Raw genomic sequence first — 26268 nt, 5'->3', positions numbered from 1 at the left:
ATTCGTCGATTCTCAACGAAAAAACACATACAGTTAGGCAACAAATGTATTACAAAAACCAAAATTGTAGAAAATTTCATATTAATTGTTCGTTTATGGCAACAAATTATATAAAAACTATACGTTTTTTGTGAAAATCTCTTGCTATAGGTCCTTACAACAATATTGCGTCAAAATATGCAAAAGGTTATTTGCGATTTATAAAAAATACGGTCAAAAATAAGAATTAACTACTACTTGGGGTGACAATAAATGTATTGCAACGGGAAAAATCATACTATAAAATTTTTGCAAATTTTTGCGGTCATTATGCATTTTTATGACTTTTGCGGCTAATAATGGACTAACAGTATTGAATGTGATAAAGTTCTGTGATAATAAAAGCCGTACTTGAGGGTCTTCAGACAGGTAAAAAAAGCATGGGACAGATTAATGCTATGTTTACATTTACGAAATCCACTCTATTTCATCTGTCAAATCCATAGGTTAAACGTCAAATGAAATCCAATGGATTTCAGATGAGATTTCATTTGACGTCTGAGCTATGGAATTGACAGATGAAATCGAGTGGATTTCGTAAATGTAAACTTAGCATAACAATAAACAATTACGAATCGGCCACAGGCAAGTATGCAAAGAATGAATATTTGACTCATATTGAGTATTGTAGGATAATGGAATAATGCAAAACAGTCCGATTTTTTTGAAAACATCGAAATACCTCTGGAAAGTATATGGAAAAAATTGACACCCGTGTAGTAGTTTGAAACGACCTACGACAGAGCACTATTTCGTCTCTCAATGGTATTAATATGATTTAATTTTTACTAAATGGATAGATATTATCCTCTGCTATCATTATAAATCCAAAAAATTGCGCCAAATCCAATAAAACTCATCAAATATGGAAATTAAACCGCTGCAATACCGTATATTTGGGTACTATATTCTTTACCATGGCAAATAGTATGCGAAATTGGGTTCACGGATATAATAATAATTGGGAAGACATCCCCACTGACATAATTAAGAAATATTTAATAGTCATTAGTCTGAAAAATCGATCCCGAAAGCTCTAACAATAGGTGTGTTCGTTTACTCGATAATTTGTACAAAGTTGTACAAGTCCAGTAACTTCTTGTAAGCGACTAAGGTCTTTTGCATTGTACTGTAGAGTAAACGAACAACATCCAGTAACAATTCGTAAAAATTTTGAGTAAACGAACACACATAATAGGCCGTTTATATATAACAAGGTTAACCCAGTGGGTCTGGGTTTCAAATGTCATTTCCATTGTATATACTTCAAATAAATCCTCATAAAGAAGGTTAACCCTGCAAAAAACTATAATATAAACGCCGTATAATGTCAACTACCACCATTCCAAAGACCAGATCATGACATGTTAATCTTATTTATGTAAATTACCGATGTAGTATAACAACACAAAACTCTTAAATACATCGGGCCAACATCCTGATATCAACCCCCATAAAATTGTTGGGTCCAATTTAACAAAAAACTCCAAAAACATCCTCCAACGAAGGATCAAGATTTACTAAAAATTGGGGAACCAGTATCCAGTATCAGGCTTAATCCCATAATTTATTGGCGATGTTTACCAATGGGTAACTGATGAAGATTTGTGGCGAGATCTGAAACTATAGTCTCCCTGCCTTACCCCTTGGTAAACATCGCCAATTTCTTTCCCACTAATAAATTAAACTTGTTTTAATAAAATATTAAAACAACGACTATGGGATTAAGCTTAACTATTTTGAAAAACAAAATAGAAGTCGTCATCCCAAATAAAAAACGCCAACCCTCCTAATTGTGAGACCGGACACCGTCGAAATGTTGTTTATTGCTGTAGTATGCAATACCAACTAATTAGTTATGTGTTTTTTCGTTGAGAATCGACGAACGCATAGTCGATGGTCAGACTAGCAAGGTTTCTTGAAACCAGTTTCGTTAAAATTTCTTTTCAAGTTTCGTTAGTGTCCACACACGTTAACGTGAAATTTCAGATTTTTTCGTGTCCTCTTTATTTTACCATTCGCGTTTGTTGTGTTTCTCATACCAATAAAAACAAAACAAACATAAATAAACTAAAAACAGCACAAAATAATTAACATTTATAATTAAATTAATATTAATACATAGTTAAATTTTAAATTTTCACTATTTCATTAATTTAATGTTTTTATTAAATCTTTTTATGCTTGCTTTGTTCTTAACGTTTGCTTGAGAAAATAAAAATGAAAGAAAATGGAAGAAAAAATCTTGCAACGAACAACAAGAAGAGGCAACACAACAAACACAGAAAACCATGTACATGGGTTTCACTACTTCATACCCCTCGCCTATAAACTTGACGTCGCCATGTTGAAATCGTGCTAGTCTGACCATCGACATAGCAGTGGGGAAGATTTGGGTTTATTTGCAAGTGAAGTTGCTCGAGTTTAGGTAGTGCAAAAGAAATTCTCGATCAGAGTGTTTCTTTGCGCACGTATCTATTTGAGCGAGCAAATGACACTTGGGTATAAAATGTTTCTTGTTGAGAAACAAGGGAATTTATGAAGATCCGGGCGAGATCTGAAACTGTAGTCTTTCCTGCCTTACACCTTGGTAAACATCGAGAATTTTTTCCCCAGTAATAAATTAAAGTTGTTTTAATAAAATATTAAAACAACGACTATGGGATTAAGCCTGACTATTTTGAAAAACAAAATAGAAGTCGTCATCCCAAATAAAAAACGCCAACCCTTCTAATTGTGAGACCGGACACCGTCGAAATGTTGTTTATTGCTGTAGTATGCAATTCCAACAAATTAGTCATGTGTTTTTTCGTTAAGAATCGACGAACGCATAGCAGTGGGAAAGATTTGGGGTTTTTTTGCAAGTGAAGTTCCTCGAGTTCAGGTAGTGCCAAAAAAATTCTCGATCAGAGTGTTTCTTTGCGCAGGTATCTATTTGAGCTAGCAATTGACACTTGAGTATTAAATGTTTCTTGTTGAAAAACAAGAAACAAGGGAATTTATGAAGATCCGGGCGAGATCTGAAACTGTAGTCTTTCCTGCCTTACCCCTTGGTAAACATCGCCAATTTTTTTTCGCCACTAATAAATTAAAGTTGTTTAAACAATATATTTATTTTATTTTTTATTTATTCCAGTGATTTTTATTGTCAAATCCATTGGTAAACGTATAAATTCTCATAACCCGACAAGTTCTAATGTAAACGTGGTGTAATATTCGACAAATTGGTTGAATGTTTTTTTTTCAGCATTTTTATCATGGTGTAAGAAAGAAGGTGATACAATAATAGCAACCTATGTCTTCATTTGCTGTCAAAACATATGTTTAATCAAAAATAAGTAACAAATGTTTCGCTTCTATAAAAAATATCTGTGTACAACATCTTTGTTTAAGCTTCGCGAATAATATTTTAACGTTTTCTTCTAACTTTTGTGGATATTTCGCGCAAAAAAAATTGACAGCAAATGAAGACTACAACCTAACGTCAACTATTGGATGATCACCTTGTTAAATTCGCCTTGATTTTTATGATGTGGAGGGGTATTTTTAATTCGATCGAATATAGAGTGAAAAAAATTTAGAATCCTAACATTTAATAATATTAATATGTATTAATAATATTATATGCTGTTTATATTAGAGCTTTTTGCAGGGTTAACCTTCTTTATAAAGATTTGTTTGAAATATAAGCAATGGAATTGACATTTAAAACCCAGTCGGTTTGTTAAATCTGGTTATATATAAACGGGGTATTAATATATTATATGTATGTACACTAGCGATCATCTGAATAGGTTTGAATTTTTTCTTTTTATATGTTGAGGTAACTTCTGATGTGTTCGTATTGCAGATCCATACTATTTACTTTTTGAGAGTCCTATACTATGCCAACATTCTCAAGAAGAAACTTGACGGTGTGTCATATTTTCGGAAAATATCCCAATTATAATAAAAAATGTACACATATCCACCATAGTTGACCACATGTATCATAAATGTTCGAAAACTGGTCTGGAAGAATGTTTCTTCGACGACAATAAAGTAGAAAATTGTAAATCAAATTTAAGTCATAGGGGCATGATATCGCCGACTTTTATAGTGCTTTAGGTGTGTTCGATACACGTGAGGTGCAGAGGTGAATGCCAGAACATACCCGAATTCTTCGCACATTTTCAGTCATTTGTAAAGCAACTGACGACAGTGATGTCGCCTAGCTTCTAGTGGCAGTCATTGATAAGACCGACTCGATTTGCAGAATCGAAATGGTATATAATCGGAGTGCCTTTGATGATATATGTATATACAGGTATGTGATGAAAATCGACTTCGAGCTCAAAACGAGTCAAAAACGACTGTAGGTGTGATGCATGTACATTTTCCGACATCGAATTGTTTTCGATATCGGTTTCATACTCCATTTTGTTCTATTGAAAAATTGATCAAAAAGACGTGTGATGCAATCCGATAATCGTTTATTTTTCTCGTTTTGAAAACGGTCATATTTTTGTGGTCGATTGAAAAACGATGTAATAAATTTGTATAGATTTTTTATGAGGCAAAGTTTGAAATATAAGAACGGTAATAAAAAGATAAATTAACATTTATTTTCCTTATTTTTGGAATATTTTGGTTAAAAAAACACAGAACAAAAAATATACTTTTAACATCTGCGTTTTCTCCAAATTGGTGAAGACACCCGCTGTTATGCGCTGTTTGTAGTTCTCATCATGTAATAGCACAAGAATTTCCTCACTAAGCTCTCATATAGGCCAATTTAAATAAGAACACACATTTATTTTATTTTCCATTAAATTTTATTCGGTTTTTGCCTTCGCAACAACAAAAAGACTTTCATGTCGCTTTCAGCTGGAGATTCGGGATCATTAGTCCGTTTTTTGTATGTGGGAATTTAATGAAATTGAAACGTGGAATTGAAATTCGATGCGGTTCCCATCACATCTAAATACAATTCAATCGTTTTGGACAAATCGTTTTCATACCAAATCGATTCGAAATTCTCACATACCTGATAGTTTTGCTTCGCAAACGCCCCTTATTTGAATAATATTTTTAAAATCCATTTTCAATTTGATTGAAATATTCACCAAAATTAGAGATACATATATGATTTCGATTTATGGCAAAACGAGTCGAATCGTTTTCCATCACATACCTGTAAGATTGTCAAGTCAGGGGCCTAATTATGTGAGTCGATATCGAGTTTTTTCGAACAGAGTACCCATAGTTGGTATGATAACATTCGGTATCGAGTAAAATTATCGAGTTATCGATAAATTTTCTGCGAGACATTTCTCGTTGCTACATTACCAATCGTAAACAAGCAAAAGGAAAGTAAATGCAAGAAAAGTAATGTGCAAATTGAATCTTGCTTTCGTTTATGCAAAAAACAGATAAATTAGTTAATAAATGTGAAGATTTCTGAACAAAGTAAGAATAAAAAATTGTGTTGAGAAATAATATCAAAACTGAAACAAAAATAATTTTCGTATTCAATTTAGGAAAATTTGTGTTTGCAGTCGTTTAAGGAAATAAGAAGAACATGTAAGTATTTCTGCGAAAAACAATGAAAACAAAATTGAAGTTGTTATTTTTTAGGACTACAAAAGTAAACAGAATAAATTTTAAACAAAAAGCGATTATGGCAGAATTCATGTCCCAACACCCATCTTTGGCCAAAGGAAAATTTAGTTGTCCTGAAGCTCGGGCATATTCAAATCGTTTATGGGAGCAACTTGCATCTAAGGGGTCGATCATCGATAACAATTATCGTTGAGTGGCGTTGCCAGTTGTCAAAATTGATCCACGTATGGCAACTCTCAACTGAAGTTGCGAATCTCAGTTGACGAAGCGGCTGTTTTTCAGCAACCACAAATTTTCAGTTGCAGTGAACATTTTCGAAGAAACAAGAAGTAAAATAGAAGGAAAAATAAACATTTTGTTAACAATTATTGATTCTTTGCATCATTAATTAATTTTGTGTATCAATATGGTGAAAATAACGATAAAGCAGCAGTTCGAAATATTAATTGATAAACTGAGTGAAAATCCAAACTTAGCCCGAGGAGTTCGGGAGTTTTGGTGAAACCAAAGCCACAGCGGATGAAGAGTGGAGGTTTATCGCCTTTGGTGTGGACAGCAGCAAATCTTTTGCAAATGAATTTGGTGACAAATACAGTAGGTTCAGTTTAAGTACAAATGAGGAACATCCTCCATCTATACAGCCAACTACACCAGGGAATTTCGTTTTTGAATAAAAATGGTTTTTATTATGTCTTTTTTCCTCCTCCGTCAACTTCGAAAGATCCAATTTTGGCACAATTTGTCCTCTATCAAGTGGAAAACTTCCTTCAATACGCTCGACAATGTAGATTGACCCATGCAATTGTTGAAATCATTGCCATGGGACTTTTGGAAACTTCCGTCCGCAAAGAATCTCAACGCTGCGCACACTTTTAAAAGTGGGGGTATTGCTGTTGATCTGTAACTTTGAAGTCATCCTTTAACGTTTCCACAATGTTGTAAACTACGGCATCCTTTGGCAATCGAAAATACGCCTTAAACCTGAAATCATTTACTGATTATACAGTTCTTTCCACATGAACATCAACTTACAGTGCAGATGGCAATTCCAATGGATTCGACTTGTCCCTAAAATTTCTTCTAATAGATGCAATGTCCTGTACATTTTCTTCATCATCAAAAAATAATTCCACCGAACTTATCATTTTTTGCAAATAAAACTTGACGATCCGAAGATTCAATGGCCAGGTTATATTCCAATCTTGGGTTGTTCTCCAAATTTGCTCGAAAACTCAGCCAAAATATTAAAATATTGTCCAGAATACACAAAACAGTTATCCAAAGCGCAAATTATTTTTTAAAGTTTTTTTTTTTTTTTGGCGAATAGAGGTCACAAGTTTGAAAAAACACTGATCGATAACATGTTTATCGACCACCCAGTTGAGTTGACATTAATGGTACAACATTTCATCTCAGTCGCGCAGACAACTGACAACTCAACTCAAGTTAAGTGGCAATGCAAGATAGACCCATAAATTAAATGCCGCGGGGCCCCCAATTAAGAATACAATATTGTTTAACATGTTTAACAATTTTTGATGTAACACTCTGACACAGACCTAAAAGGAAATCATTCCCTACAGTATATTGGAAACCGCCACTTTCCAAAAGGGACAACGTTGCTGCCAACTGCAAAATTGGGGGGACAGATTTTGAACTTTGGCACGAAAATTCCAAACAAGAAAGTACATAACGGAAAGCCTCTTTTGTCAGCCTGAATCTTTGTAGAAATCTGCGAAGAAATATAATATACATTTTAAATTGATCAATTTATGATTTATACTTTAAAACACGCAGCTTACGGTAAAGATGAAGGTTCACTGTGTGAACGAATTTGTTTACGAATTAAATTAATGTTGTCATCTTCTTCGTCAGAAGAAGATAACAAGAATAACACAGATGGATCCATTTTATTATTATATGTTCATTTCTTATAAAAAATGCGCCAATGTTTCTAATAATTCTGCCAAAACAACCGTACGTTTATTAAGGTAGATGCATTAGCAATATGTCACAACAATTTAAAAAAGGATTTCCAAACATTAATAATGTTCTTATTTTCTTACCACAACTTTATTCCGAAATTATTATTCAAAGTATTTTTCAAAAAATTTCACAAAAATTTACATTTTTTCATTCATAATAATGCTTTTTTTCGTTTTTGTTTTAAAATAAATACTTTTTCGGCATCTACCTATAATTATGTTAATTAAAGAAAATATAGGCTTTCGCAGTTCGATTACCGGTTTTCACAGTTCGATTACCGGTTACTATCGAAAAAATCGATAACAATGCTTAAACGTTTTCGATCGAGACTTATAATGCCGTTTCTTTATCGTGTCGAAAACAAATTCACGAGTAATTTCTCGATCGAATCGACTCACATAATTAGGCCCCAGATGATGTGTCATCAACGGTCACCGCAACATACTATCTATGACAAGTGGTAGAAGAAAGCGAAACCTTTTCTGTGAACAAAAGTCAGGCTATTTGGTGCGCATGAGAATCTCCTTCTAACTTCCCTTCCATATAATCCGCGAGCCTTTTGCAGAAGTCTTAAATGGTTATGGGACGAGTCTTTTACGTAAAATTTATTTCTTTTCCATCGTTCAATGGTCACTTTCTTCTATATCCCGTTTCCCATTCATATTCTTCTCACTGTTCAGGATGAACCCAATGGACAGACAGCTGGCCGCCGAGTAAAGTAGCTACCTACAACAAATGCAGTTACGCATCCTTTGTGAAAGGATTTATCTTCTATCAGCTGTCCATCCTCTCCTATGAGGGACTGACTGTGAATGGTGATTCGGTATTGCAGGCCACCGTCAACATCTTAGAAACTCGTCTGAGAAACAAATATTTGACTCAGATTTTAATTTTTGTTACTTTTATTCCCTCCCTCGAAAAACTTCTTAAGAAAACTCCATTTTACTTAAGATTTCAATTTTATCAGTTCTTTATTTATACACACATATATATGATTGTTGTATTTTATTCCTTTCAATTTTAGTTCTCTTATGAGTTTTTTTTTTATAAAAATGTAATTTCTCAAATGTAAGTATGGAAGATTTTTTAATAGTAGTTACACTTTTTAACTTTTTTAAAAAATATGTAATGAATTAAAAAACATCTAAAATAATAGTGTGCCTATACACAAGACCTAGTTTTTTGTGGTTTTTATAAAAAGATGTTTATGAATTAAAAAAATGGTGTTGTTTGTTTTTCTAAAAAATGAATGGGAAATTTCGAGTTTCCCAAAATTAAAGCCATTTATTAAAAGAATTTGACATTCTATAAATTACAATAACTGCAAACTGTATAAATCAAAACATTATGGGGGAGGGGGAAACTCTTTTTTGGAAAAAGGTTTTTTTTCCTCCAAATGTATATCATTATTAACTAGAGAGCAATTAAAATATATTTATATATAAAAAGAATGTGGGATGTTTTAAAGTACATTTAACTTAACTTCGTTTCAATATTCTTTCTTCTTTCAAGTTTATCTTTTTCTTTTAATTACAATTACAAATATATATTTATATAAAAATAGTATTACAAACTTAATTAATTTTTTTGTTTAAACAAACGGAAAGCAAGATTTGAAATAAATAACTTTCGTCTGTTAGACAAAAGTTATTTATGGAAACACAAGTGTGGTTACTTGTGTGTCTGGTTGGTATGCAAACAAAAAATGCATTTTTCCTCAACATATTCTTCGTTGCCAGGATGTTAGTGTAGAAAAAAGTAGAGTGGGTGTTAGTAAAACAGATTTAGGACCGTGTATGTTGTTGGTTTTTCTTTGTATTACATTTGTTTTATTTCTCCATATTTGTGTTTTAAATTAATTTAATTATGAAAAAAGTACAAATGAATAGAATGTTTGTGTTGTTTTTGGTGGTGGTGGTGGGCGGAGTAGGACAAAGGAGAGTAAGAATAGTGTTATGTTAGAACTAAAAAAGTAGATCTTTTGAGTTGTGGAAATTTACAATTCATCCTTTTTGTGTTCATCATCTTTCTCTTCAACGCTTTCTTCATCAGCATCGGTCTGAAAATAGAGGAGATGAAACGAAAGAAATCGGTTAAAATCAAGATTTTTAAAAATATGTTTCAAATTATTAGTTATTTTATTTTTATTATTTGTTTACTTTATATTTATTTGTTATTTTATTCTTACTCTTTTTATTATTTTATTTTTTATTGCACTTTGTTTGACTACTTTATTTTAATTTATTTATTTTTATTATTTTTGTTATTTATTTTTTCCGTTTTATTTTGTATTTATTTTTAATATTAGTTTTTTTATTTTATTTTACTATTTATTACTATTACTAATTTGTTATTTTACTTTATTATTTTATATTAATTTTTTATTTTATATTTTGTTTTGCTTTTTATATTTGTTGCTTTTTTATGTTCATTTTTAATTTACTTATTATTAAGTTTTAATTTATTTCTATTTAAAATTTTTTAGTTCATTTTTTATTTTATTTTTATTTAGAATTTATTTTATTATATATTGTATAATTTGTATAATTGTTTATTTTTTATTTTATTTCGTTATTTGTGAATTATTTTTTTATTTTAATTTTTATTTTATTTTTAATTAATTATTTTATTATTTATTTTATTTCATTTCTTTTTTAATTTTTATTAATTATTAAATTTTTATTATTATTAATTTTATATTTTAATTTATTTAGTTTTTCTATTTATTTTTTATTGTTATTAATTTTTTATATAATATAAATAATATAATATTTATATAATATAAATATTAATTTATATAATTTTTTACTGTATATATTATTTATTTTTATTATTATTTCTATATTATTTTTTATTTTATTATTTTTTATTATTTATCTTTTTTTTATTTTATTTTTAACTATTTTTTGTTTATTTTCTTATTTTGTTATTTGTTTAAATTTATTTGTTTATTATTGTTTATTTTTTATCTTATTTCTCTACTTTAATTTATTTTTTTTATAAATCTTTATTATTTTTTTATCCTATTTCGTTAGTTGTAATTTATTTTATTTTCTATATTATTTATTTTAATTTTATGTTTTATTATTTATTTTATAATATTTTTTTTATTTTTACTTTTATTTTTTAATTATTTTAATTTTTTATAATTTTTGTTTATTTATGTACATTTTTAATACTTACAGATTTAACATCACATTTTTTATTTTATTATTTATCTATTTTTTATAATTTTTTTATTTTTATTTTATTATTTATCTACTTTTTATTATTTTTTTTATTTCTTATTTTGTTATTTATTTAAATTTATTTTTTATTAATTGTTATTGTTGTTTATTCTTTATCTTTTTTCGCTATTTTAATTTTTTTATTTTATAAATTTTTATTATTATTTATCCTATTTTTTTAATATTTTTTATTTATTTTTTGTTTATTTTTACTTTCATTTTTTTTAATTATTTTATTTTTTATGATTGTTGTTTATTTATGTAAATTTTTTAATACTTACAGATTTAACATCACCGCCAGCTTCCAAGAACTTAACGAATTCGTCCAAAGTACGATCCAAATTGTAATCGATAACCTTGTTATCACCCTTGCGGTACAACTTGATGGTGGGGAATGATGAAACCTTGGTGTGTTCCAATTCGTTGGCAGTAGCGTCCATCTTGGCAATGACAATGCTTTCGTGATCCTTGAATTTCTCACCCAATTGATCGTAGATGGGAGCCAATTGTTTGCAATGACCGCACCATGGAGCATAGAATTCAACCAAAACATCCTTGGTCTTGTCGAAGGCAACTTCATCAAAGTTGGTGGCAACCAAAACCTTAACGGGGTTCTTATCCCAATCTTCGGGCAAATCTTGAGACAACAAGTGTTGCTTCAATTTACCATCCATGAATTTTTGCAAGAAATCATCAATAGTTTCAGCAGACAAATCAGCAGATTCAGGCTTGTATTTGGCCATATCTTCTTCCAAACGGATCAAACGGATGGTGGGTACATCTTCCTTGGACATGCCGAAGAATTCAAAGATACGGGCATGATCTTCTTCATCGGACGAGATGGTGACGAACAAGATATCGTTACGGTATTTCTTGGCAATTTCCTTCAATGGATCAACGTACTTTTCAATGTGACCAGCTTCCTTGGAAACGAAGAACAACAAGTGGGATTTGATGGAACCACCGAAAATCTTGGAGGCAGATTCATGATTGAATTCAACAATCAAGGGCAAAGATTCAACTTGACAGAATTTCTTGACTTCTTCAACGGTGACTTCACCAGAGAACACGGATTTCTTATCATCGAAAGGTTTGAACAAAACAATAGCACCATCCTTAGCTTCGTATTTGGCAACAACATCATCGTTGGAGGTGATACCGAAGGCAAAGCTATCCAAAGCATTGGCGGCAGAGACGAAAGCCTTAGCTTCAGCAGATTCCAAATCCTTGAAGAAACCAACAACGGCGATCTGAAAATGAAGGAAAAGAAAAGAATACCAATTAGTAGGTTGTCACAACAACAAGAAAGGTGATAGGGGATTATGGGAAGAAATAAGGTGGGATTGAGTTATATGAGCATCTGATGTTGGAGTTAAAGACGGGAATGTTGGAATTCACAAGAATTTCGCCAAATTGAAATATATAAGACAAGTCCCAACTTCTAATTGGAGATGTTTAGACTTCACATTGCAATCATACAATCGTGAGTTTAGAACTTCCAAATAGACGCAATTTCTACAACTATTTTGATTTCTTAAAAACTATGATTATTATTATTATTTTTTTTTTTTTGCATAACTTACTTCATTATCCTTCAAGAAAGTTTCAGCTTCTTCAACGGTGGTCAATTCCTTGGCTGGTGGGCCGGTCTTCTTGTTAACCCAGCTAACAATATCGGCAGCTTGACGACCACCAGTATAATCGACGGGAGAACCGCTGCGGAAGAATTTCAATGTGGGATAACCGCGGACTTGGTATTCTTCAGCCAAAGAACCTTCAACGGTGGCATCAACCTTACCCAATTTAATGGGAGATTCTTTTTCAGCCAATTGTTGAGCAGCCTTGGCGTATTCAGGAGCCAAAGATTTGCAGTGACCGCACCAGGGAGCATCTATAAAAATATACAGAAAAATGAGGAAATGAATAATTGATGAAAATAAAAAAATATAAAATACACATAAATATTCATAAAAACAACAAAATTCCAAGGACATTTACATAAATTTCAAGGATACTGGGGAAGGAAATTTATGTAAATATTGAAATGTCAAGACTTTTCCCCTTCCATTAAAATTTTCTGGAGAAGAATAACATAATTTGCATATTCATAACCAAACAAAGCAAATTCCCCTCCCTCCCACAAACCTCTTAAATGAATGAATTATTAAAATAGATATGCATTTGAGTGTCTTAGTCACTGCTGGCTGTATTCATTTCTTTTCCCGGTATTGAAGATTTACGTGGCTTTGAACATTTCTTGCCAAAGCCATGATAATGATAATAACAACAATAAGCAAGCAACAAGTTAACAATATTTGCAGATAGTGAATGAAAGGAGGAGAGGCGAGGAGATAAAGGGGTTTGGAAAGCAAAAATAAACATAATGGTGGGAGAATTGTTATTTGTATTGAAGAAATAAACAATAAGAAGAAATGCCAGCAAACCGGTAAATGCCACGTTACCATAATTCTTCCTCACTCTCTCTCCATCAACGACTACTATTCTCAGTCATTCAATACTAGGCCAAAGAATAAAAACAAAAAAGAAAATAAAAAACCACGTATGCCTTTATAAAAATGACAATAACAAAAAATGTATTCTTTAATTATTAAACTACAAATACGAGAACAACAACAGCTGTTGCTGTTTCTTTAGATAAAGAGTTAATGTTCCATAGAAGAAGAAAAGTATTAAACGAAATTAAATAAAGTAGAATTTAGATGGCCACCACACCGATTTGTTATAAATCTTATCAATTGAAATAGAAATTTTGTGAGTAGCCTAACCGGGTGTTTAGTTTTTTTTGATTAGATTTAGTTACTAACACACAAGGGGGAATAATTAATTTACATAAAAGAAACGTGCTAGGAAATGTGATACTAACATTGTTTTGAAAAAAATATATGTAGGTTAGGTTCTAATAAACGCCATCTGATAAACTTAAAAAACCATGCTAGGAAATGTGATACTGACATTGCTTTGAAATAGAGGTTTAAATACAGGTTTTGATGAACGCCACATATTTCTCTGGAGAATTGAAGGAAGAAGATTCAGAAAAACAGATCGGCACATAGCACATATTCGTCTACTATTAAACTGAAAGGTTCCTTCTACAGAGTCTTTCTGAAAGAAAGGTTATTTCTATTGATCTTTTCTGAAAGAAGGGGTGCTTCTACCACAGTGCCTTTTTGAAAAAAAGGGGTGCTTCTATAGACCCTTTCCGAAAGGAAGTGTGCTTCTATAGAACCTTTCTGAAAGAAAATTCCCTATTTCGGGGATCATGCCCACCATCTATCATTTATCATCTGAAGAGCTGCAACATTGGAGCCGGTATAGGTGAATTGTGGGCAACGGTTAAGTCACTCTCGAACCCTGGAAGAAGGGAAGATAGGACCTCAGTCACGTTTGGCGACGTTACGTTGACTGACCCGAAGAGGTGCGCAAGTAATTTCAATCGACAGTTTGTCGAGCATGCCGAGAGTGACAGGGCGAAGAGAAGAGTATTACGTCGCATCAGATCTCTTCCTGCCGAGGATGAACCACCACAATTTACAATGGTGATGCCAATGCCATCAGGAACGCTAAATCATCCAAAGCGTTGGGCCCTGATGGAATCTCCATGGTAATGTTGAAGCAGCTGGATGAGCCGGGAGTCGAGTATCTCACCAAAGTCTTCAACTTGTCGCTAGCCACCCTCGTTGTTCCCGAAGTCTGGAAAATGGGCAGGGTGGTCCCACTACGGAAGCCAGGCAAGGATGCCGGCAAAAGTGAATCGTACAGACCGATTTCGCTTTTGTCGCCCGTAGCAAAGACACTTGAGGCCTTGATCCTCCCCAGTATCAGAAATAGCTATCAAGTTGCCGATCATCAACATGGATTCCGTAAGCAGCACAGCACGACAACAGCGCTACACGCCGTTACCACATATATCTGTAAAGGACTCAACCAGAGACGGCCGTGCGATAGAACAGTGATGGTGGCTCTTGACTTATCAAAAGCCTTTGATACAGTCAGGCACTCCACGCTGTTTGAGGACATTGAGCAGACAACCCTCCCGCCAAGCTTGAAACGTTGGATAGTCAACTATATGTGTGGACGCCAGTCGTACGTGGAATTCAGGAATAAGAAGTCCAAACCCCGTAGAGTGAAACAGGGAGTTCCCCAAGGTGGGGTGATATCTCCGGAACTGTTTAACCTCTACCTCTCCTGTATTCCACCCCCTCCAGACGGCATTGAGATCGTGACGTATGCGGATGATTGCACGATCTTGGCGTCGGGTACATATCCTGATGACATCTGTGAGAGACTGAACAACTATTTAACTGATCTTACCACCTTTTTCCATTCGAGGAATATGTAGATTTCCCCCACAAAATCTACAGCCACTCTGTTCACCACATGGACAGCGCAGTTTGGACGTGAGTTGAATGTCGTGGTCGACGGTAGCAGAATTCCTACCACAAACTGCCCTAAAATTTTAGGGGTCACATTCGACACTACATTCACGTCGTGCGCACACGCCACAGCTATCTGCGACAAGTTGAAAAGTAGGAACAAGGTCCTCAAGTCCCTGGCCGGTAGCACTTGGGGTGCAGATAAAGAAACCTTGTTGACCACATATAACGCGATAGGTCGGTCTGTGGTAAGCTATGCGGCTCCAGTCTGGTCCCCGAGATTGTGTGATTCGAACTGGAAAAAGATTCAAACTTGCCAAAATGCAGCCCTGAGAACAGCGACAGGGTGCCTCCTCAAATCTTCAGTGGACCATCTACATGAGGAGGCAAAAATTCTTCCTGTAAAGCAACACAATGAGATGCTTTCGTTGCAGTACCTGCTTGGATGTTATCGTGTGAGCCATCCCAATCACCATCTTGTGGGTAGGCCCGGCCCATTCAGGGAGATCAGGAAGGATATCCATGCTCTAGAGGGAGAGGTCCAACGATACAGGAGAGAACCCCTAGATCAACAAGCATATCAAGCAGGATTGAATAGCATTCACACGGACGCAGTTGCCAAGGCCTTAAGCAATTATAGTGTGAATAAAGTACTTGGAGTACATCCTCCATTTATCGCAGCTGAGGAGCGTCAGCTGCCACGACAAACTAGAGTAGTTTTGGCCCAACTACGCTCGGGATATTGCAGTCGCCTAAATTCTTATTGGGCGGAAATCGATCGCACCGTGCAAGACATCTGCAAAGTATGCGGCATGGGCCCGCACGACACACAACACCTTTTTAACTGCCCCGCCAAACCTACCCATCTAACTCCAGTGGATCTATGGCTACATCCCATCGAAGCAGCCACTTTTCTTGAACTGGAGATAGACCCAGAGCCAGATTGAACAGAGGAACGAACAAATAAACATAACAAAAACACTGTTACAACAACAACAACCATCTATTTTAGTGGTCACGTTAGGATTTGTTATAGCTTTCGATCCATTATGCCCGCAAATATTGACTTGCCCCTGAAAAAAGTTACATCGGAACAAACAGCACCACAAGGACTACCTTCATTCAACATTTCAAAGCGACCCTCGAACAGACCTAAAATTGCACTTAAGCGAAAATTTGGAACTCGTGTGGGGTGAGGTACTCGAAAGAGTTGACAGGAAGCATGGAAATTCCCACGAAAAAAATTGTAGGGGCTAATTTTTTTTTTTTTTTTTTGTTAATGGTAAATTCCAGATGAGTTTCACAATCTATCCTTTAAGTTGAAACGGAAGATATACAAAACTCACGGGGAATTTACGTTCAAAATAACGCCCTATATCTTTGTAACCAGGACCACAAGTACTAACTTCGGTGAACATTTCAAAACGATTATCGAACTGTTCTCAAACTGCACTTAAGTTAAAATGTTGAACTTTTGTGAGGAATGTAGATTTCCGATGGGGTTGTTGGATATAGTCCATCCTCGAACTTGTTCATAGTGTCCAAAAGCCATTCCAGCCAGTAGAACTCGGTAGAATTTTTTAATGTATGGATTGATTTCCCACCAAAAAAAGGTATATTTTTGTATTGGCGATAACAAGGAGTACCTTGGGTCAAAATTCCAAAACGATCATCACACAGTGCTTAAACTGCACTTAAATATTTATCAAGAATAAAGGAGTTGTGAGATAAAGACCTTCAAACTTGATGTACACTGGTCCATTTAGCTCATGACGTATGGATTTGAGGGTAATTGGTAAGTCACTTCAGCATTTTTCGTGTTCTCTTATGAATGAAAACAATGAAAACTATTTGTACTTATAGGTCTGTTCCAGAACTGCAGGAATCTACTAATTTTTACTATTTTTTCCGATAACATAAAGGAAAAAAAGTTATCGTTGTAAAAAATAGTAGATTCTTGCAGGTTCTGGAACAGAACATATGTTTTGTAATATTAACACTATATCAAAACGTGGACCTATATAAACATTTTATGGTAGAAATGTTTCTTAGCCTCTGGAAACACAAAATACAAAGTTACAACCGATTCTGTTGTCAAATGGGACTAATACATTCAAAATATATTAAAATGACGCGTACTTTATATGGGGCGTTATATGGGGGCTATACCAAAACGGGGACCTATATAAACCAACTTTGGTAGGAATGTTTTTTGGCCTCTGGGACAAATATCTCAAAAATTCCTTAAAACGACGACGCGTCACGCGTCATTTTGTATGGTGGCTATACGAAAGCGTGGACCTACATAGCCGCTTTCAATACCAAATGTCCTACATACATATAATAGATTTTCCCAAAATTTCATCCACCTACGTCAATCCGTTCAGACGCTAGAGTGATTTCCACAGACGGGCAGACGTACGGACATCGCTATATCGATGTAGAATTGCACGCTGATCAAGAATATATATAGTTTATGGGGCCTACAATGATTATTTCGAGTAGTTACAAACGGAATGACAAACTTAATATACCCCCATCCTATGGTGGTGGGTATAAAAACAAAATGAGGTTATGTTTCAAATATTAATAACCTCAAAAATCTACCAAGAAATTAAGTTTGAAATTACATTAATTTCAGTTACAAGTAATAATAATAGAAATGAAATTCTGCACGGTTTATCAAACCATGTGCTGCAAAAATTGCTCAATCATTATCAATTATTGTCAAATTTCCAAATGATATTCAACTCCCCATTTCACCCCTACCGTTCCCAATTCTCTACAAAACAGTAACTCATTAAAATTTCACACACAATAAATATATAATATTAACTAGCCGGTTATGTTATCACACAACGGAAGCAATGCATGTAGTACAGAACACCAATGTTTAAAAAACAACTACAATAACATCAAAAAATAAAACAAGAAATTGACAAAAAAAATGTTACAAAAACCAACAAAGAGAAGGAAATAAACCACAAATAGCGTGCAAAAATAATATAGAAAATAATTTACATATTATATTGGACATATGATGTTGTACACATGTACATATTTTGTTTGTAACAAAATATAAGTATGAATGGGTTGGCGACGACGTCATCATAATCGTCATCAATAGAACCAAATTTGTAAGGGGAGGTATGGGGTGGTGTCTACTGTTTGTGATGGAGCACGTGTCATTCACAAATCTGTGGTTACAGATAGTGCAATTAGTAGAAATAGAGTGTGGGAGGGGCGTTTGGGTGTTATTGTGGTAATAATTGTATGCGTTTGACCGAGACTGATAAGCTAGCTACTTGGGGTTTTGCTGACGTATGGTATGATGTATGGTTGAGAAACATATGTCTGAGTAAGGGGCTTGTGGGTGTGTTTTCGAGAGATACATAGGAGTGACTGATACATAGGAGAGATAAAGCAAAAGTGACTAAGAGACAAAATATATTAAAATAAATTGTTAGTTGACTTAGGATCACGTTATTTATTTGTGACCTCTTGTACAAAAAAGAACAATTAAGTGTGTGTTTGAAATCTTCTTGCATCGGGAGTTTGACATCAATCAAATGGAGCGAAGAGCTAGCTTATGGTTTTTGGCCCTCTTAAAATTATTTAGGGACTTGATGAATGAAGTTTTGTCATAAGGTGACGTAAATCTGACTATTTTGATCCTATCGGGCGAATTAACGTTTTACGTATTGTTTCAGTATTGCAGACGATAAAACGATTTAATTGGCGGTGCAGCTATGCTGAAAGAGCCACAGAAACATATTACTAAAATTCTGCGTTTTGTCAAAATGAAACATGTGATTTTTCTTGTTGAGCAAGTACAATGCGAATCTCTTACAATTCTTCTTTACATCTATTTCTAAAAATATAAAATTGGAAAGTTTTAAAAACAAAAAATTGTGATATAACAACAATTGTTAAGCAGCTTTTTAAGTCTTGTATTGATTTCAAAATTTTACTTTCTAACCGGTTTTTAAGATTCTCGCTACAACACCTACATGTTGAAGTGACTTGCCAAAACCAAAAATCTAGGTCATCCATCTTAATCAAGTTGCCAACAGCGACATGGCACAGACGACAAGAATTCACAATAAAATCTCATGTTTTGATTTGATCTAATTTTTATACAAATTAAAAGAATAGAAAACATTTTCAAGCCTTTCTTTTTATTTCTATTCATGATCAGCGCGCCTCTTTTTTATTACCATTCATTAGCTACGGTTAAAATTATTTCTAAAGGAAATAAAGAGAAAAAAAACTAATAAAAAGAAAAACAAACTATGCGTCAAAGATAAAACTGAGGTTGAATCTAAGACGTAAAGTAGGAAAAAATGTAGAAAAAACGCCGTTATATTCATTCACACACACGCACACCACAGCTTGTAGGTTCAATAACCCCCGCCAGCCAGTAAAGATACCAAAGAAGACCGGCCTAAGTCGTGTACGCATTTAATTGAATTGTGGCCATTGACTTTGTTACCACATAACGTTTTTAAGTCAATATACATAAATAAGTAGTAGAAGGCACAACAGAGACAACCAAAAACCCAATACCCCATAGATAGAGGCAATGAATGATGACAAATATTCATAAATGCTGGCCAAGTAGTTTATAAGCCGGTTATTATTGTTGTTTGCAAGCATATTAGGCGGCGAGGTGTTATGTGATTTTAACGGCATGCACGCTTCGCTTTTTCATTTTGAAGTTCAAGCACGTTTTAATTATACAAAAATGGAAATGAATAGAAGAAATTGTATAGGGAAAATTAAGTTATCATAGGAAAATGGGTATGAGAAATAGGCAATGTTAAACTTGAGTCGATCCATAACTCTCTCAGTACTGTTAAGATATCAGACACCCTAATAAAAGTGTATAGCTGAAATGCTAAAAATGCTAGAAGAGACAAAGACCAAAAATAACTTTTCTCTATTATCTTTGTGGTGAGATTGATAAATTATTGAATAAATACAATACCTGAGCACCAAAATTATAGCTTATGAGAAGATGTCATACATCTATTCCTGCCTAAATTCATATTAAAATCAGTCTATTTTTACTTCCAAAAAAAAAAACACAGAAAACAAAAAATCAACAATAATTCTATTTGATGCAACAAGTGCTAAGAATGTGACCTAATCCTCATTACCGCTTAACTGCATAGTAACATAGTTTTTAAACATAAGCATCAAATTTCAAAACACATGAGTATGGACAACATGATATGACGCAATGATGACCAAAGACTTATGACTTCAGTATCTGTATACATAATTTCTATTTCATCTTGAATTACGAAGACATTGTACAGTGTTTCTTTATCTCTAAACACAAAATGCATTTAGGTCATGATTTCACTTTTTATAATACCATTAGGAATTAACTAACTGCATAACAACAGCGGCACTAGGCGGAGGCATTAAATTTCTCATTATAGAATTTTATCTCTTCAAAGAAAATACATTTTTTAGAGGTCATAATCTCAAATTTTGTGGTGGTCAGAAGATAGACTTGGTGCCGGATTGTATTGATGATAAGCATGCATTTTTGAAATTTGATTTCAATTTCATAATGATGGCTGCGTGGACACATGCATCGAATTGCATCCTAAATTTAGAATGGGCATAATGAGGAATGCTGTGCAATCCATCCTCATAAAACCTATAAAGTTTAAGGTCATATAATGGTGACCAGCAAAATGATGGATGGCAGCCGAAATGCAGTGATAAGCTTAGCATATGTTATGCTAGGCAAATAATAGAGATAAGTTTTATATTTAGAATGGTCACCACGATAAGCATGTTGCAATTGTTTACTTATCTCCCAAACGCATTAGATGTTATAATCCCACTTGTATGATGATTAGAGGTTGGGTAGCTGCTGAACTGCATTGACAAGCTAAAATTTGAACACAGATTGTGTGAGATATGTATGCATATTTGAAATTTGATTTCATATTCATAATTTATGCTGTGTGGGGCCATAAAAACTGTATTTTTCTAGAAAAACGATAACAAGCTGTTTTAACATATCTCTGAGAAACCAAACCGAAGACGTGGCCTCAGATTTTGTTGTTGAAAATATTCTAAAAAATATAAAATAGAATTAATAACAAATTTTGATAAGACTTAAAAAATATTAAATAAAAAACATTGCAATTCAAATAGAAATTCTGTAAATAAAATCATAAGATAAGGTTGTACAAGAGAAGAAAGCGACCTAATTTGTGATAACAATTTTTGGTAAGAATTTATGAAGTGCTAGTAAGAAGATATGGATGGAGATAACAAAAGTGTTTTTTTTTTTAATTTAAAGACACATATCAGCACAAGGAATCAGAACCCCCATACTCTTGATGTCGATAGCAACATGAACACTTTATTGCTACAAAAGAATAAACTGTATTCGAAAGCCACGTTTATTTAATGTTATTTCGAAAGTAAAACAAATTTGGAGGTATATTTCACTACAACAATAATTTTATTTGGATTTAGAAAACATATTGGTATGGAATAGAAAAGTAGGGGTTATTTTACCACGAAAATAAATGGTATTGTTGAATGTTTCAGAAACAAAACTTGTTGCTTTCTTTTTTGTTAGCGGAAAGGTATTTGAGGAAACAATAGAAGAAGAAACATGTACGTACAGTCAATAAATACAATTGAATCATATAAATGTACCTGTTTTGTTGACACATTAAACATTTGTAAAGAAATAAAATTGATAACAGATGCTTTGTTAAAAACTACAATGATATGATGAAAGAATACAATTTGTTTAGGTGTTTTAATTTTGAGCTACAAAGAAGAATTTTCACTCAATAAATGGTACTAGGAATGCAGTTTCTAAAAAAGATGAGTTAGAACATCGACAAACAAAATATTGTAAAACGCATAATGTAATTACCTTTTTATTACGAAGTTTTCAATAGGTTGACAATTGTTTTTGAAAACCCGATAAACTTAGAATCTGTTTTAATATGCAGCGTTCCTTTTCGAACATAATATTTGATAGCAACCTGCATTAGTCGGTACCAAATCTAAGTGTCTAAAATAAGATTATTTTTTAGACCTGAATGTGTGAATATAAAACTGATACTAGGTGACTAATATGATAACCCCTAACCCGTTAGTCATTCGCAGCCATATGGTGGGGATCGTAGAAATTTAAATTTCCACGTCAGTGTATCTGAGAACCTTCAGTTTTCTTTGTTAACAGGAAACAAGCAGAGCATCCTATGTTTTTTATTAACAATGAAGACCAAATTATCACATTTAGATCTTAAGAAAAGATCCTCAGATCATATTCATATTATTTATCAGCCTTTCATAATAAACAGCATCTAGATGGCAAACAAATATGTCTAGATCTTAAACATAACATTATTATAGACATTGTGTACATTGTGTGTAAAATGTAAATACAATTGTTTTTGTTAAAGATGTGGATTTAACATTCCTGTCAACTGGGAATGACAAAAATATAGATGTTGCTTGCAATAGTTAGAAATTTAAAATAATGCGTTTCGTATTAGAGATGGGTAATCTAGTTCCTTGTATTAGTTCCAAAACATATGAGTAACATCATAACAAGTAACGTGTGATATTAAGTATACGCATGTGTGTTCATTGAAAAAAATGTGGGCCATTGGAACTGCGAAGTGAACTAGATAGTTCCATATAGTTCCTTTGGCATAACTCTATTTTGTATATAGGAATTTTCTTACCCATGTTTCCATGGAACAAGCATTCTTAATTAAGCTGAATATAAGCCCATATTGTTATAAAATTCTTCTTTACAATCAAACCTCTAAATGCTAAAGATTCTTCTGGCGCATATATGGCATCTAATAAACCCTTTTATAAAATAATAGGTATATAACGTATAAATAAATATTCCTATTCAAATTTTCAAGAAAATATTTACCCTTATGCCCTGAGTATTACCGGCACGTCAGTCAATCCTTAAAGCTGATTGTTTACTTTGTGTTCCTCTAATATAATTTGCCTGCATTTTGGTTGATTGGTTGTCACTGGCTGGTTTGTTTACATTGCTCCTTTAATAGAATATCAGCATTTTGTTTGACCACAAACAAATTTGATAATAACAAATTATTATAAGCCATTGAAGTTCAGATCCAATCTTTTTGGATTTGGTGATAATTCCAGGTAGTGTAAAGCATTACACTCGTGCCTACATTATCTTATTAAAGATTAATATTAATTCAACAAAAGTCTTACTTTTATAGGTATCTCAAAAATGTTTCAATTCATACGAATTTTGATTGTTTATGATTCAATTTAAGCCTCCTCTGCCTGCTAGTGCATGAATCGTCCCAAAAAATCATGCATCTTCTTAGCAAAAGTTCTTTGAGGGCAACGAACAACTATTCATAACTTCCATATCAAAACCATGACTTTTGGGAGAATTTAGGCGCCAATCAAGTATTCAAGACTGACCATGGTCTTCTATGTTGCAAACAGAATGGCCATTTTGTATTTAACCACGTTTAAACAATGATTTTTCAACAAATAAATTGTCTTGTGAACTTTGGCAATTAAAATGCAGGTTTTATGACAATTACCAGTGATAAATGTCAGTTGCAATGACGTTTACCAACACTCATTACATCAATTAAGAAGATGTGAAACAACAACAAATAACTGCATTTGTCATGTTTGTTACGTAGAAAATATACTCAAGTTATTATTAACAAAAATAAACAACAAAAATATTTAATTTTTTCTTAATTTTTTGTGGCGAAAAACTTAAGAAACTGGTGTAAACAAGCCACGTCAACATAACTAAATTCAAAGAGCATAACCTCTAAAAGAGCAACAGACTCTCAAGTGCAAGTCAAACACTCAGAGAAAGGTAAATGCCACAATCAACCACCAAGAACCGGCAAAAAAGAACGAAAAACAACAATAATCAACGTTAGAATTAAAAACCAAAAGAAAATATAGAATGAAATCTCCAAATAAAAAGGTAAACGAGAATTAACAGAGGAACAAGTTTAGATTATGAATAAAAGATAAAGTGCAATAAAAGAAACAAAAACAATTGCACAAACAGCAAGTGACTTTACGACAAGAAAATAAAAAACGCGAGGGGAAACACAAGGCAAGGCGACACTCATCGTGTTGGGGCGATGGAGAAGCAGAAAAAATGTACACGCAGACAAAAATTTAAAGAACAATGGAATTAAATTGCTGGATTCTAACTCATGGAAAAATAACACAATGCATAATTATTTCTGGCCGAAAACAACTAACCACAATTTCATCACAACTTTTCGTATTTAATTATAATAAAAAATGTATGTGGTACTTACAGAATTCAACCAAGATAAATTCATTGTCGGCAATGGCTTTCTTGAAATTGTTTTGTGTCAATACCAAAACTCCATCTTCGACTTTGATTTCTTCATCGGCAGCTTGCCCACAGGCCAAAGCCACAAACAACAGCGAACACAATAAGAATTTCATTTTAATTTTTGTTTGCCCGGTTTTTCTGTTTTCTTTTTTTAGTTTTCCCGTTTAATTAATTATTAACTAAAATAAATGCCCACACACAACACTTAAAACCGCGCAATTAAACTCCCTGCCTGCAACGATGTTAACGCCGTGAAATTTAAATGTTAAGTGATAAATTCAGCAGTGTAGAGAAATACAAGTAAAGAAATTCTCTGAGAATTTTGAGACACGTCATTGAAAGAAAAATGACATTTCGTATTGCCATCATTCATTGTGCGTTGTTAGCAGGACGCGTCATTTTGGCGTATAACTGAATGAAACGTAAGGCGTACAAATGAAATGTAAACAAATACGGACGTATAGAATTACTTCGTCCCGGTCCACACTAGAGTGATTTCATTGAAAAAATTGCATGAAATTATGCATCTCTAGATCGACCTCCATGGTAGAGTTATATCATAAAATTGCTGTAGTGAGGAATTCGAATTAAGAACAATCAATTTCATGAAATTTTTTAATGAAATTCACGCTAGTGTGGACCGGGACTTCCCAGCAAAAGTTTGCATCCGCGGATGCAGTTGAATCACTAAAAGTGTACAGTACCGTTGGAGTACATCTTTTCCTATGAATTCACTTATGAATTTTACAAGAGAGAGCGCAGCTAGGATGCACTCTATTTTGCTTCCACAGCACACAGCTAGGATGCACTCCGTTTTCGATCCAAATCACAGCTTTTGATGTAGTCGTTTGGATTGAATTTAAATGTAGTCTAAAGATGCTATCATGGTTTAATAAGAAAGGTTAGCCAAAGCTTTATGTCAATTTAAATTTTTTCATTCGAGTATGCCTAAAACTTCAAAACAATATAAACAAACTGTGTATGTGTGTAGGAAAAGATGTATTCCAGCGGCAATTGTTCTAGTGATTTAACTGCATCCGAGGATGCAAACTTTTTGCTGGGAAACTTTTACAAAATGCTGTACGATAACAAACTTGTTCAGTAAAGCTAGGTACACATTGCCATTTTTGACTGACAGCTTTGCTCAAATAATCGGTTGCTTGCTAGTGTGGCCGTTCATTTTTGTCATTTTGTCATTCATGGGCATACACTATGGGCATGCACGACAGCATTTGTAATAGTATTAGTCATGGTTTAATAATAAAGGTTAGCCAAAGCTTTATGTCAATTCAAATTTTTTCATTCGAGTATGCCTAAAACTTCAAAACAATATAAACAAACTGTGTATGTGTGTGTGGTGTTTGAATAATATGCCAAACAATTTTAAAAACAATCGAATTCAATGATTTTTAAAATTGTTTTTAGACCATTTGTATGGAAGAAATTGGTGAGATTTGCATTGAAACAATCAGTTTATCATATCCACAACTCGATTATGTGGAGAAAACTTAACTCTTCATTCATTTTTCGCGTTTTTTATAAAATGCTCAAAAAATGCATTGTAAACAAACCCACTTGTTGCTTTTATTTTGAAGTTTTAGGAATTCAAGAAAAACAAGGGTTCTATAGATTTTTT

The 26268-nt window shown here is 33.2% G+C and overlaps 1 protein-coding gene and 1 long non-coding RNA gene across 2 annotated transcripts in view; one reads left to right on the top strand and one right to left on the bottom strand.

The window, feature by feature from the left end:
* The first annotated feature begins 5351 nt into the window (after positions 1-5351).
* Positions 5352-26268, top strand: part of LOC141400970 (uncharacterized) — a 449243-nt gene continuing 428326 nt past the window's right edge. Inside the window, exons 1-3 of the long non-coding RNA XR_012412248.1 lie at positions 5352-5487; positions 5559-5601; positions 5656-6132. This is a non-coding gene — a long non-coding RNA (uncharacterized lncRNA). The remainder of the gene's footprint in view (positions 5488-5558; positions 5602-5655; positions 6133-26268) is intronic.
* Positions 8573-24999, bottom strand: Pdi (protein disulfide isomerase). The gene is made up of 4 exons (XM_073980703.1): positions 24592-24999; positions 12437-12744; positions 11135-12103; positions 8573-9685 (listed from the first exon to the last, which is right to left on the bottom strand). The coding sequence occupies exons 1-4, from the start codon at positions 24743-24745 to the stop codon at positions 9623-9625; spliced, it is 1494 nt and encodes a 497-aa protein (XP_073836804.1). The 5' UTR covers positions 24746-24999; the 3' UTR covers positions 8573-9622.

Source organism: Musca autumnalis, unplaced genomic scaffold (genome assembly GCF_047663935.1).
Source record: "Musca autumnalis isolate F117 unplaced genomic scaffold, ASM4766393v1 scaffold_4, whole genome shotgun sequence".
In the NCBI taxonomy this organism is placed as follows: domain Eukaryota; kingdom Metazoa; phylum Arthropoda; class Insecta; order Diptera; family Muscidae; genus Musca; species Musca autumnalis.
Note: the sequence above shows the minus strand (reverse complement) of the source record. Positions and strands in the feature narration are given on the sequence as shown.

Coding starts and splice junctions, on each gene's coding strand:
- Pdi (XM_073980703.1), bottom strand. CDS start 24,745: ATGAAATTCTTATTGTGTTCGCTGTTGTTTGTGGCTTTGGCCTGTGGG. Junction 12,745..24,591: donor ATTTATCTTGGTTGAATTCT/GTAAGTACCACA, acceptor ATATTTTTATAG/ATGCTCCCTGGTGCGGTCAC. Junction 9,686..11,134: donor CTGGCGGTGATGTTAAATCT/GTAAGTATTAAA, acceptor CTCTATTTTCAG/ACCGATGCTGATGAAGAAAG.